This window comes from Habropoda laboriosa, unplaced genomic scaffold, assembly GCF_001263275.1.
Source record: "Habropoda laboriosa isolate 0110345459 unplaced genomic scaffold, ASM126327v1 scaffold28, whole genome shotgun sequence".
In the NCBI taxonomy this organism is placed as follows: Eukaryota; Metazoa; Arthropoda; class Insecta; order Hymenoptera; family Apidae; genus Habropoda; species Habropoda laboriosa.
The window spans coordinates 2,443,000-2,455,912 of NW_017100174.1; the positions used below are offsets into that span (position 1 = coordinate 2,443,000).

General features: G+C 37.0%; 2 protein-coding genes across 2 annotated transcripts in view; one reads left to right on the plus strand and one right to left on the minus strand.

Moving 5' to 3' along the window:
• Positions 1-8,548: 8,548 nt before the first annotated feature.
• Positions 8,549-10,530, minus strand: LOC108578762 (G kinase-anchoring protein 1-like). Its single transcript, XM_017942150.1, has 7 exons — positions 10,455-10,530; positions 10,132-10,314; positions 9,762-9,836; positions 9,236-9,470; positions 8,898-9,155; positions 8,665-8,819; positions 8,549-8,581 (listed from the first exon to the last, which is right to left on the minus strand). Exons 2-7 carry the CDS (start codon positions 10,303-10,305, stop codon positions 8,549-8,551), a joined length of 930 nt encoding a protein of 309 aa, XP_017797639.1. The 5' UTR covers positions 10,306-10,314; positions 10,455-10,530.
• A 1,575-nt stretch (positions 10,531-12,105) lies between these two features.
• Positions 12,106-12,913, plus strand: part of LOC108578710 (mucin-3A-like) — a 10,490-nt gene continuing 9,682 nt past the window's right edge. The window contains exon 1 of the mRNA XM_017942088.1: positions 12,106-12,194. Coding sequence (XP_017797577.1) covers positions 12,106-12,194 — 89 coding nt within the window. The remainder of the gene's footprint in view (positions 12,195-12,913) is intronic.

Consider the following 12,913-nt stretch of genomic DNA (forward strand, 5'->3'; position numbering starts at 1 on the left):
TTAAAAAACAAACGGTAAATTAATTGAAAGAAACAAATTTTCTTATTACTCCCGTTTAATTAGCGATACACATTTCAAACGGTCGAATATCACTCACCTAAAAGCATAAAACTATTACATTCTCAAAAGATGAAGAACGTCGACTTTTTCTTTCGCAAAAAAGCTTCCCCCTCGTCCATACATTTGTTACCAAATGCGCATACGAAACAATCGAAGCATTTGTCGTGGTAAAAAGATCGGGAAAGAAAATGGAAAATCGTGGCCGAAAATAACGGTTGGGTGGCGGTGAAGCGGAGGCGAAGTAAGTTCGAGATGACAGAGTGGGGTCAGAGGATAACTCGGGTCTCGACCGGAGCTGCTTTTGACACGAATACGTTTATGCGATCACTTGGCCTCTCGTTTCTCACGCTAAGGCTCTGTCCACACCGACGTGGATCGCTTATCGACGTTTTATTTCCGGGTAACGCGCGATCGGGGAGCTTCCTCGCGCGTAAATCATCGAGAAAGATTTTCACTCGCCGATACCTCCGAAAGAGACCACTCCACCCACGTAAATCACGGAATTTCTTTTTTCTTCTCTCTCCTCCTCCTCCTTTCGTTTTCGCTCGCGCTCGCCTGGCTTACGTCTCTGAATCTATAATGCTTTTGATATCAAGCTTTAGTCGCTTGATATAATCGTGTCGCTTCGCGGTGAAATAAAAAAAGGAGAAAAGGAAAAAAGAGAGACGAAAAAAGCAAAAAGGAAAAAAGAAGAAAGGAAAGAAGATATATAAAACGAGGTAGAGTAAGAAGAAGGTGGGAGAAAATGAAATCCGCTGACGGCAGAGCTCGGTGTTTTAAGTGATATTCCCGTCTGTAAACGCGGTCGTCGTCGCGTAACACGAGTGCGCGCGAAACACCGCGAACCTATTAGCGCGTGAAATGGAGCAACTTGAAAGAAACGAATTCTATCCTCATCGAGGACGCTCCTCGGTAATCTACGTAATCGCAAACACGCTTCAAAGAATCCGAGGCGCTGGAATTTTCGCGACTGGCTAACGTGTAATTAATTCCGCGAACACGGTGCAGATTAAATCGCGTAACTCTCTCTCTCTCTCTTTGTGTTAACCCTCTTCTTACGTTCTCTTCCGTTTCTTTGCCACGGTTTCTTCCTTCGTTTCAAACGAGGAGGCAAGACGACGTTTCCGTGTCCAGTGTGTCCATTATATTTAATACACCGGCGGTATCGATCTTGTCGTTTTTTAAATCGACGATTTCAATGGAAGCATGCAGCGTGCTTTCGTACAATTGCGAGCGGCGTAAAACAACGAGGACAGACTCGAGGATTCGGCTTCAATATCGGCGCAAATTAAAAATAAAACGCGAGAGGGTCGTCGCATTGTAATATCGCCGGCGACTTCGAGGGATATGAAAAGCGCGACGTACAAAATTTTCGCCGTGTAATTGCGATAAAGGTCTATACGTATATATATATATATATATACTCGTACACCTGTGTTTATACATGTGTGTACGTACACTTGTGCGTGTATGTAATACTATACGTGTATACCGGAGTAAATTAACGTTTCGTGTATACCGCGGCGCAATGGCGAATGCCGCATGAGACAAAAGAAACAGATGCAAATGGGTTAAGGACGAGACATTTTTCCGCGGTTGTTTTTTGCTCGAGGATCCGGTGACGCGTTGCCGGCCAGACGCGGTGACTTCCGGTGACACGATGACGAGGATAACTGGCGTATTAAACGCGAGGACAATTAAATGGCCCCTTCGCTGCCTTCCGCTTCTAACTTATCCCCGAAGTTTCCGAACTTGGTCGCGCAAACAACTTTAATTAAATATCTACCACCGATGCGTTCATGTGTGCGTCGATGAAGTATAGAGGGGAAACGGGTGGAACAAGGAAGATAAAGAAAGATTGGAAACACCGGGGTAAAAGAGGCAGATGGCGGATGAACGAATGAATGGAAATGACTAAGAGCCAAGGAAAAAGTGCAAAAAAGGAAAATGGGGGGGAAAAGGATGAAAAAGAAAAAGACTTATGGAGAACGGGTGAAAGAGAGAGAGAGAGAAAGGGAGAAAAAGAGTTAAACGCGAACACTAGCGATATAATTCTCGGTTGATTGTCTTTACGAGACTCGGAATCGCGCTCGATTGAGTGTATATATGTACAAATGAAAATGAATAATGGACAGGGTGGATAATCATACCGCATTCGATGTACACGACCGACCAACCCCCGGCTACACCATTTTCTAATTGTGTCCATCATCGTATTGGCAAGCCGCGGTTTTCGTTAATTATAATGAATCGCGAGTCGCGGACGTCGACATGTGTGCGTATGTATTAGGGTAAATACGAGACCGATCATTTTTGTTACGCGGAATCGGATTGCGGGGACATTTCTGCAATCGAGAGATCGCCGATAACGTGAAGCGTGTTGTAATGAAATGCGCCACGAGAACTTTCCACGAATTTTCCTCGTAAAAAACACTTTACATTCTGCAGCTGCCTCTTTGATTATGCTTTTCATTGTCTTGATTAATACGAACTGTGGAAAGTAGCGAAGAAATCGATGCATTGATGTTTGGATAAGTCAATTGGATAAGTTTTAAGATTCTGAAGTGATATTTACCGATTTTGCTGAAACTTTGGCATATGGTAGTTCTCAAAAAAATATTCGACACGTATTTTTTTATATCGGCAATCGTTCACTGTGAAGGGGTGAAAATCGCCCTCAATGTTGAAAGTAGAAAATTTATTTAGCCTAATATCTCGAAGACTATTAGAGATAGGGGAATATTGGAAATTGAAGAATTTTGTATTTTTTGACCAAATATGTTTCTTACCTTATCTTTGAGAGCGATTTTCATCCCTTCGGGATGTCCCCTTGTTATTTATCACTCCTCTACTGCTCCTCACTGGAAAAATTTTCGCAATCAGCGTTCACCATCGACCAATCGCCCTCGAGATCACTTCGATCACGAGCCGAAGGTACAGACGACGGTAAACCAGAAAGGAAAAATCTCTAAGAAAATTATCGACAATTCGTCGGAGCCTTGATCCAGTCGAAAAGCGCCATTGATACGAAAACGAGTATCGACTTTGACCGTTCACCGACTCTCACCTTTGCCGGTGCGTTCCTTTTAATCTATCCGCGTGGCGCACCGTTCCTCTGCCTCCGGGGGCTTTCGGATAGCAATGGAGATAGAATGAGAAAAAGAAAGGGAAAACGAAGAGAAAGAGAAAGAGAGAGAGAGAGAGGAAAAAAAGATCCGTGCGGAATCGCGGGCGTCGAGTACGTGGAACGCATTACACGATCATCGCGTACGGAAAGCCCAGATCAATTACATAATGGCGCGACTGAAACGGATGCTCTTCAACCACCGCCCCGAGCCCCCTTAGCCCCGTCCCACCGAAAGCGTCCCCGCGCTCCTGGCGCAGCCCCTTTCGCTGTCGTCGAATCACTTTAGACGGTGGATTTTAGAAATTATCTTTATTTGTCATTAAATCTTTTTCGCAAAGTGACTATAGAACAAAGGGTTGAGCCTCTTCTCTGCGGGCGCAGTAATTATTATGCTCTTTGACGATCCCTCTGTCTGTCAACGGTAACGCCAACGGAATCGATACTTCTAAAACTTTAATCGTTTCACGTATGAGTGACATGCTTTCGCGTTAAGCCGCATGTAAAAATATTCCACAGCCGCCTGGTGCACACCGCCCCCCGGGGGACGAGACACGGAGGGACCGCGAGAGAGAGTGAGAGAGAGTTGATCTCGAAGGTGTCGAGGGTACGCGATTCGATGCCCGTTGATTTTCTTTACACGCGGATCGATGGATTTTCGAGGGGTAAAAGGTTTCGGCCCCGTTGAAACACCGGGGAAAGTTACTTTGATTGTAAGGTGGGTTGATTTGGCCGCGTGAGTCGAGGGCGATGCGAGATGGGGCCGGGATTAAGGGTCGTTCGGGGTGACGCGTTTTTTGATATTTAGCGGAGAAGTGTGACGTGTACTAATACGATATATGTATATTTATATGCCATCGATTTCTTTTATTTTTTCTTTTTTTTCCAGTATTATGTATATTGGTTTTTGTTTGAATCGTTGCTTTTCGGTTTGGCGGATTTTATTGGACAGCTTGGTGTCTTTACTGGAGTAATGTTTTGGGAAAATGTCAAGTATGAAATGTTACGTTCTGATTCAAGCATTGAATGGCGAACTTTAATTTAGCATAATCTAATCTATTCGATCCTACGATTGAATGTATAAAATTGATTACGTTCGAGGATTATGATAGCTATAATTCTAATCATCACTTCAATTTTCATGTGTAAATTGTTCAAATGTTCAACCTATGCGATAAATATTAAGAATTTTCATTCTCTGAATTTCGAAAAGTGTTATCTCGTTGAATTAACGAGAACTCGATCGAAGTGTAACCATAACGCGCGCAGAACAATTTCGAAATTCGCAATTGAACCATTTCCAGGGGAACGAGCATTGATAAACAGACGGGCGAAAGATAAGTAGAGAAATTGTTGACTCGGTGTACACGGGTATCAGATAAGGAGTTGTGAACGCAGACGGTAAACGCAGGATCAGGATGTTGCCCGTGAGGTAGATACTTTCTTGAATCAGTAGTGAAAAATGATAGGGTGCGATCGAGCCGGGCGTCGGAGCTCGGATCTCATTATCTCCCCGTGGAAAGACGAGATCGTCTCTCCTCGCGAAACTTCTTTTTCGCCTGGAAGGAAGCCCCCATTTCGCGATACAGAAACGCTTTCCTCGTTAGTCTTAATTTTCTCACGGAGCGACATAGGCGACGACACTTCATATCGCGAACGACAGTACATCCGCGGGAGCGTTAATGACACCGTGGAATACACCGCGATGAATAAGATCGTAATAACGAGTACCAACCGTTGTTTGCACGGGGCCCCCTTAATTTTCCTGCCTAATGTTTGGATTAATTTTCCGTTCGTCTTTTTCGCGCAAGCCGCGTATTTACTTTTGTTTGAAATAAAACAAAGAATGTAGGCCGCAGTGTCGTGTCTGAAGGTAGCAAAAAAAAAGGGAGGAAGAAAAAATGAAATCTCTTTTGCAATTGTACCGTGACAGATTCGGTGTGTCTACACATAACATCCACCGGTATATCGTCCGCTGAGGTGTACAATTATAATATGTAGATATAATTCTGCTTTTTTCAGTTGAATATCGTTGTTCACAGATATATGTATATTCAACGTTATCTTTGAAAATTTCGACCATTTTTTTTCCTCTTTCTTCTTTTTTAAACTGAAAAGGATACGAAGCGTTACACAGAGTCCCTCTCTCTCTCTCTCTCTCTCTCTCGAAATGTCCACGTTTGATTACGCGTCTTGATTCTTTCTGGTTCTGTATTAAAACTGTATTCTGTGGTACGCGCTTTCACCTTTTCGTCTCGAATAAATTTACATGCATGGAATATCCTGTTTCAATCTAGACGCGAATATGACGTCGGAAAGAATGTTGAATTGATACGTGTGTATTTGGATACATCGGTATCGGAGAACATCGAAAATTTTGATAGAATTTCCATATGAAAATATCGAAAATACGTAATGAAACTATCCGGATCGTTTGATCGCAGAAAATGATTACCGTTGTAATAAAATTCGAGCTAAATATATTTTTATTAAATCAAGTGAAATACGTTCTATTACTCGTTTTTGCAAATTTTCAACAAACTCAAATTACAATTCCTCCACGCTAATCTTCCATGTTAATAAACAAAAATTAACAGAGAAGTTGAAACATTACTCAAAGTACGTTAACAACTTACATTTGACACGAGACACTCGTGTTAGTAGCGTACAAATTAAGATCTTTATTGGTCTGTCAAGGAATGTTTGACCGGAACGTATCTAATGGTACAGAGTGAAAAAGGACCGAAGGAAATGTCTGACTTTTCGAACGCGTTTCTGATGGCAGATATCGCGTATCACTACACATATACGTATAGTATGTACACAGACGTACACCAGAGATGCTGCTCTTGGCCCGAGCAAAATCTCAGCCCGCAGGAATGACAATAGACTGTCAGATAATGAATCCCCACTGTCACCCCCTTTACCATCCCACGTCCTAAAACCCACCCTTCATCGTGCTCTCTCTTTCTCTCGTCGTCCCTTTCTCGCACGCGTCTCCTCTCTCTCGGCAGCGACGGCTTCGAAACCATCAACTTTTGCTCGCCGAAGAACAAACTTTTCCGCGGCGCTGATCCCACGGAAAATTAGACTAATCGATCGACTATGAAATACCTAAGCCAAGGCTAATCACTTCTTTGACAATACTTGAAACGATGCAGAAATTTTCGATCGAGTAGATCATTTATTTATACTTGATAAAATGTTTCTAAATTGTACAAAGTAATTTTCAACTTTTTATTACAAATGAATAATTTTACGATATTATTCTTGGAACTAAGTTTGTTATATGTAATAAATAATCGATTGTTGTTTAGTTTGGTGTACATTATGTTTTTTGTGTTAATGTCTTTTTATTTTTATTTTCGAGATGATGGAAGGAAATGTGAAGGAATAGTTGTACTGTTGTATGAGTGATAAGCGAGATAAAAAAAAAAAAAATGTGACTTTTACTTAGGTCCCAGTTGTATCTCTCGCTAACCGTACCCCTTATACTTTCCACCCTCTGCTCTTGTAGCAAACAGGACTATGACCGAGTAGGCGAGGCGTCCACTTAGCGTTAATGCCCCTTTTATTGGTCAAGATTCCAGTCAAAAGCTGAATAGACGCTTGGGTCGTTCTTCCAAGTCGGTTTCCTCTAAAAATTAAACGAAACTATCGATTATACGCGTTTGTAAATATTACATGGGATCCTTTGAAAATTTCGTTTAACATCGAACGTAACATTCCATGCGGTGAATAACACGGAATACTTTGTTATCAGTTAAGCGGATCATTTCGGTGATTCTTTTTTTTTTTTCAACAAATAGACCTAATTTCCTTATTGTCGTTTAAATAAAAAAATAATACTTTTTACGTCTTTTGTCAATTACGTTATTCACGGAGTGCGTTTCTTGATGCTTTTGGTTTCACGTTTAACACATGATTAATATTTCATTTCTGTTTATGTTTCGTATATTAAAAAGAAAAAAGAGAAAAAACTCGTTCGTTTATCCGCTTACAGTTAAGCCGTTGGCTCTTTTTAATTAAAAGTATAATGCGTATTTAAATTTACCATGGTACATGCAAATCCTTTCTCATTTTTTTCCTTCCCTTTTTTTTTTGTGTGAACTCGGAAACGAATGGAGCAAAGCCGGAAAAAAGAATTGGAACGTGAGGTGTAACATATCGAACTGAATGTTGAAGCCAGCGAGAGAAAGAGAGAGAGTCGAAAAAAATTTCGCCTGGAATAACTCGAGGCAGAAAAAGTGAACAAAAAATTTCCATAAAAATGCACCCGTACGTATAATCCGGATGAAGCTTAGCGCGAATGGCTATGTCACCGATGGAAATGGCGGAAAAAACATAGAATTGGTATATAGCAATCGAAGACTGCAAAGGGACATATGAAAGAAATATTATAGTACTCGTTAACTTCGAAGTACGTTATTCTCGTCTCTAATGAAGAATACATAACTGGCTGCTTAGTATGCTTTAATATGAAAAAAAAAAAACTGATTTATTTAAACAAACGTATCTTTTCAACTTGAATAACTGGATTTTATGCTTAATAAATTTCGAATATCGAAATGTTTTGTGAAAAAAATATATTTATTTCGTTATTTAGTTTGATACATTCATGACAGTTTGTATATAAATATGGCTTACATTTAGGACCTGAAATTTTTCTTTCGTATATATAATTCTGTTTCAGTCTCATAGAAGAAAAAATTTGATCATCTTTTTAATATTTCCACATCTATAAATATTCGCGTTGAATAAAATATCATTATTTCTAAAATATTCAATAGATTCTCGAAAATATATTAATTCTACCGATCACTGCAACAGAATATTAAGGAAATTATTAACGTCAACAAGAATGCTGTAGAATATATTTATTACAAAATACTTCAGATAGTATGCACTCATTGACGTCCGCATAAAATTTGGAAGATAATGATACTGTTTACATTGTTAAGTTTTCATACTGGAAGTATCGTTGCAGAAGTTTTCTACTTTAACTTGACTGCAATATCAGATATTATTGTGCAAGAAAGTCTAAATGAAAAGAAAAATGCCATCCTTGCATCGTATTATAAGAAAACGAGACTTGAATTATAAGTGAAAATGTACAGTTTAGAAAAATATGAACATGGCCATGTGTTCCTCAAGTGAACTTCTATGTACCTAAAAAATATTTACTTAAAAACTTATTTTACGTGCTTAAAAGTCAAATATGTGATACATTTTCATGAAATTTTAAATTTTAATGATTACGCGTCAGTCTTTTAAGACTGTTAACTGATTAACCATTAGCAGTAAATTAAGCTTTGTAGATCACAATAGTTTAGTATTTTATATTCAACAAAAATAGTTTGTAGTTTAGGCATTTTCACTAGCAGGCCTCTTCTTATTCTAAAAAATAAATATTTGTTATATATAATTGGAGATATTTAATTATGTTATGCTTAATATATCATTTCTAAAAAAAAGCTTACAGTTTGTTTAGATGGTTTGACATCCGTAGTACTAGTACGTGTTTTGGACCTTTCTTGTTCTAATTGTGCATGCAGAGATGATACTTCCGATGTCAATTCATCTCGTATTTCTTGTAATTTTGCTACTTCGGCTAATACCGAGGCTTTATCTTTCACTAAGAAATAAACAGAAGTAAGATAATCAATTATATTTGCAATATTACATTGTTACCGATAAAATGCCATCAACTTACTTTCTCCATGAGATAGTATTTGATAAAGCTTTTTATTCCTTTCTTTAACTTGTGTTAATTCTTCTTTTAAGCTTTCCACTTGATTTCTTAATTGATTAATAATTTCATCACGTTTTTCCACTTCTACCCTTAACTGAGCTGCTGTGATGTCATCATCAATTTTGTTTAGCCTTGCTTTCAATATATCTTTTTCTTTTCCCTTTGTAATTTCTTCTTTTGTCTCCTTCTCAACTCTGTCAAAAAATTCTGTATCTACTTCTGTAAAATTAAAATTACTTACTTTCAGTATTTTCTATATATGTGTATTATAAAAATCTCTAAATATAAAAACACATTACCTTTTGCTTTAGTGTCTACAATTTCAGGAGGTAATACTGGAGTTTGTGTAGTATTTGATCCCATACTATTGAATTCCTCCAATGACATGGTAGCCTTTTTCGATTTTTTCCCTGATTTCTTGTTTGACTCTTGTTCTTTGTCTGACCTAGCTGCACTTACTAGTTGCTCTTCGTAAGCCAGCTTTGACAGTAAGATGGCTTGATGTAATTCTTGCTCAAACGTTTCCTCGACAGCCTTAAGGAAATCACAATTGGACGTGATAACACATAACACTTATAAATATGTCACTACTGAAACAAAACCTTAGCTTTAACAATTTATATTGGAAACTATACTATAATTTTCACACATATCAATCAGGCCTGTGCTCTCCTTATTACACACAATTCATTGGGAATGATTGTATAAATGTCCAACTAAAAACTAAATCTCATTAAATTTGTAACAAAATCTCATAAAGCTAATATGTAATAAAGCTACTAATGGCAAATGAACATAATATATTATAAACAATTTATACCTTACCATTGTATCTTTTTGTTTCCATTGTTCCCATTGTTGACTTTCATTATTATTGTTATTAGGTTTTTTCTTTTTTCCCTGCTAAAAAAAAAAAGAAGAAGAAAATATAACACAAATAAAACATTGATTTTTTTAAATTTCTATTCGTTACTACAATGATTGTTTTCCATTATGAACAGGTAAAAATATTATAGAAATAATTTGCTTTCTAAATTTTAAGATGTACTAAAATTTGTTATATACATAAAAATCAAAATCAATAATAATTAAATTTGAAATACACTAACACTCCTGCCAGGGTATCCAGAAATACTGCGACATTTACCGGCTAATCAAAAACCAAAAAAAACAACAAAAACTACACGCGTCATACCTTATTTTGTTTTTTTTTGTCATCCTTTTTTGTCTGCTGCTGTTGTTTCGATTTGTCGTTTTTAGATTTTTGATTCGTCTTACTGGTAGTAACACTTTTCTGGGTTTTCTTCGGCTTACAATCATCATCATCAATGCTGAGAACTGCAAATCTTGAGGGTACGGCGGTCGCCATTTCTATGAACTGTGAATATACGTGTTGATAACGAAACTACAGGACTTCCGGTATCGTTATAATCATACAACTTGTAACGTTCGTCAGGTCTCGCGTTGTTACATCGTGCATCACATAGAAAATATTGTAACCTAGCATAAGCCACTTACGTGTCCGTACTTATCGTATACAAACGGATGTATAACGAAAAATGAAGAACGTCGTTTAGCTACGACATAAACCGGAAACGAATAGTAAACGTTATTGCAAAACATCAGCGCCTCTGACGGAAAATATTATCGAAATTACACTTACCCGCCCGGTGACACAGTTGCACCAACTGTTGCAATATAAATAAGAGAGCTGTGTGTTTTAAAACATGAATTTTAAATTACTTCACGCATGCAATAAGTTTATTTTATAATCAATATTAGAATTTCATTTCTTTTTACCAATGTTACTGTGTAATCATATTGCCAATAAAAAAACAATTGAAAATTGAATAATTTACTGTTTCATCGTTTTATACTAGAATATTTTATAGATTTCGTGTGTAGTTATACAATATAAAAATTTTGATTTTATAATTTTAATATAGTAGTATAATGTATTGCATGTTATATTGTGTTCCCCTTCTACCCCTTATAACAAATTTTTCTTTTTATTGCATTTATATAAACTTGTATACACTGTATAAATTATTAATTGTGTGTGAACTTTAAATACACCAACTATAAATAAACGAATTAAAAAATAAAGCAACTATAAAATTTGCATTGTTTTGATATTGGCGTCAACTGGTCTCGTAATTATTATTTTACATTGCTATGTTAAAAAGCTTTTAAAAAGATGCTGCTTCTACAATATGTTGTATCATAATTTTATTCGCTTATTTTTTTATTAAATTTAATTTTTAGTGCTTCATACACATTAAATAATTCTATAACTAATATAAAAAGGTATAGCTCTACATAAGTATTAACATTTAATAACTTACATTATTGCTTTCAGTTTTTATAGAAAGTGCAATTTATAATTACAGAATTACGTTGCACATTGTTGCAAATATATATAGAATTGAAATGAAATGAAAGATTTAAGCATAGAACTTTGTAAATACACGCAATTACTAATAAAACATTTTAAAGTAATAAGCCGCGAAAAATATACATGTGTGTGCGTAGCATTTAAATTCTTATAACCTTCATTTTTATATAATTCTTATTTGCTTATTAAATAGAATCGTAAAACTTCTTAAAACCCAAAAATATTTATCTATTTCTGCTACATAAGTAATATTTCAACGCAAATGTCAATTATTAACGATAAAATTGTAAAATTATCAAAATAAAATGCACAGCCTAGAAGATAGTAGGTATGCAATAGTTGGCAGTATTGAGGGATCGAGAATCTCGATCAACGAGAGAGAAGGAAGTATCCATCTACACATCCATCCATCCAGCGTACAGAGCCCCGTTGCACGTCGGGAAATTAAACATGTACGTACGTCGTACGAGCGACGTAGAGCGTTGAATGTGTCGATTGCGTTCGGGGTTGGCTTGCACTTTTCGCGGTTGTATGTGCGCGCAGCAACGTCGCGTGGTCGGTTATCAAGGTATTCACGAAGGCTTCTAGTGTATAGTGACTGAGTGATAAGAGGTGAGGTGAAAAGAGAAACTTCTTCTTTTCTTGGGACGCTCGCCAATTTCGGAGGTGTACGACTCTACTGCAGCGTCGTTCTAACAAACAGTTGGGAGAACCGTAAAGTTCACTCTGTGCTTCTGTGTGTGGAATATCCAATCACGGAATTCGCGGGCTAAGATGCCCGACGTGGCTCCCGTAGACAACGTCGGCATCGAGATCAGGATCAACGAAGCGGTGCACGACGAGGGGAGCGACGCTCGCTCCTGGTTTCCCGCGAATACACCTCCGATTTCATTTTTATGTACGCCCGCGCATATGGGTGAACAATTTCTTGTATTTTGAAACATCAAACAGTGCTTACAAGTTAACTAGCTGTTTCGAAAAAAATATTTGTGTTTTATGTACCCACGGTTGATTACTACTTCTGTTTAAGATAACATCATAAAAACAACGACAATTTGCTAGCGCACTATATTTTTCATGTACTGTTAACGAAACATGTTGTGCGGAAGATTTTAAGGCGAATGTTTATGGTGCAATTCACAGATCTAGAAGGACATATTAATTAAGATTTAGTAAATGTTTTCTTTGGAAGATTTAATAGTGACTATATTGTCTTTCGTATTTAACCTAATTAATGATATTATACATGAAGAAAGTAAAAGTGCTTTGAACAATCGATACATGTACTTTAAGTTTGACAACTCTAAGATGAAAGAAACATAATCGCAAGGTGCCCATCAACTTAAACGAATCATTCATTTGACAATTGCTTATCGCATTTGTTTTATACAATTTTGCATATATATTAATCATGTTTCTTTTTAAATGAAACAAAATCTTTTATTGTTGCTGCGTATTAAGACTATATTTCAATGAATAGAATAATTCCTTCATATTGTTATATATTTGAGCAGCTAATTGTTTGAGGTGCTTTATCTAAAAACCAGAAAATATATAAGATATTTATATAGTATATCAATGC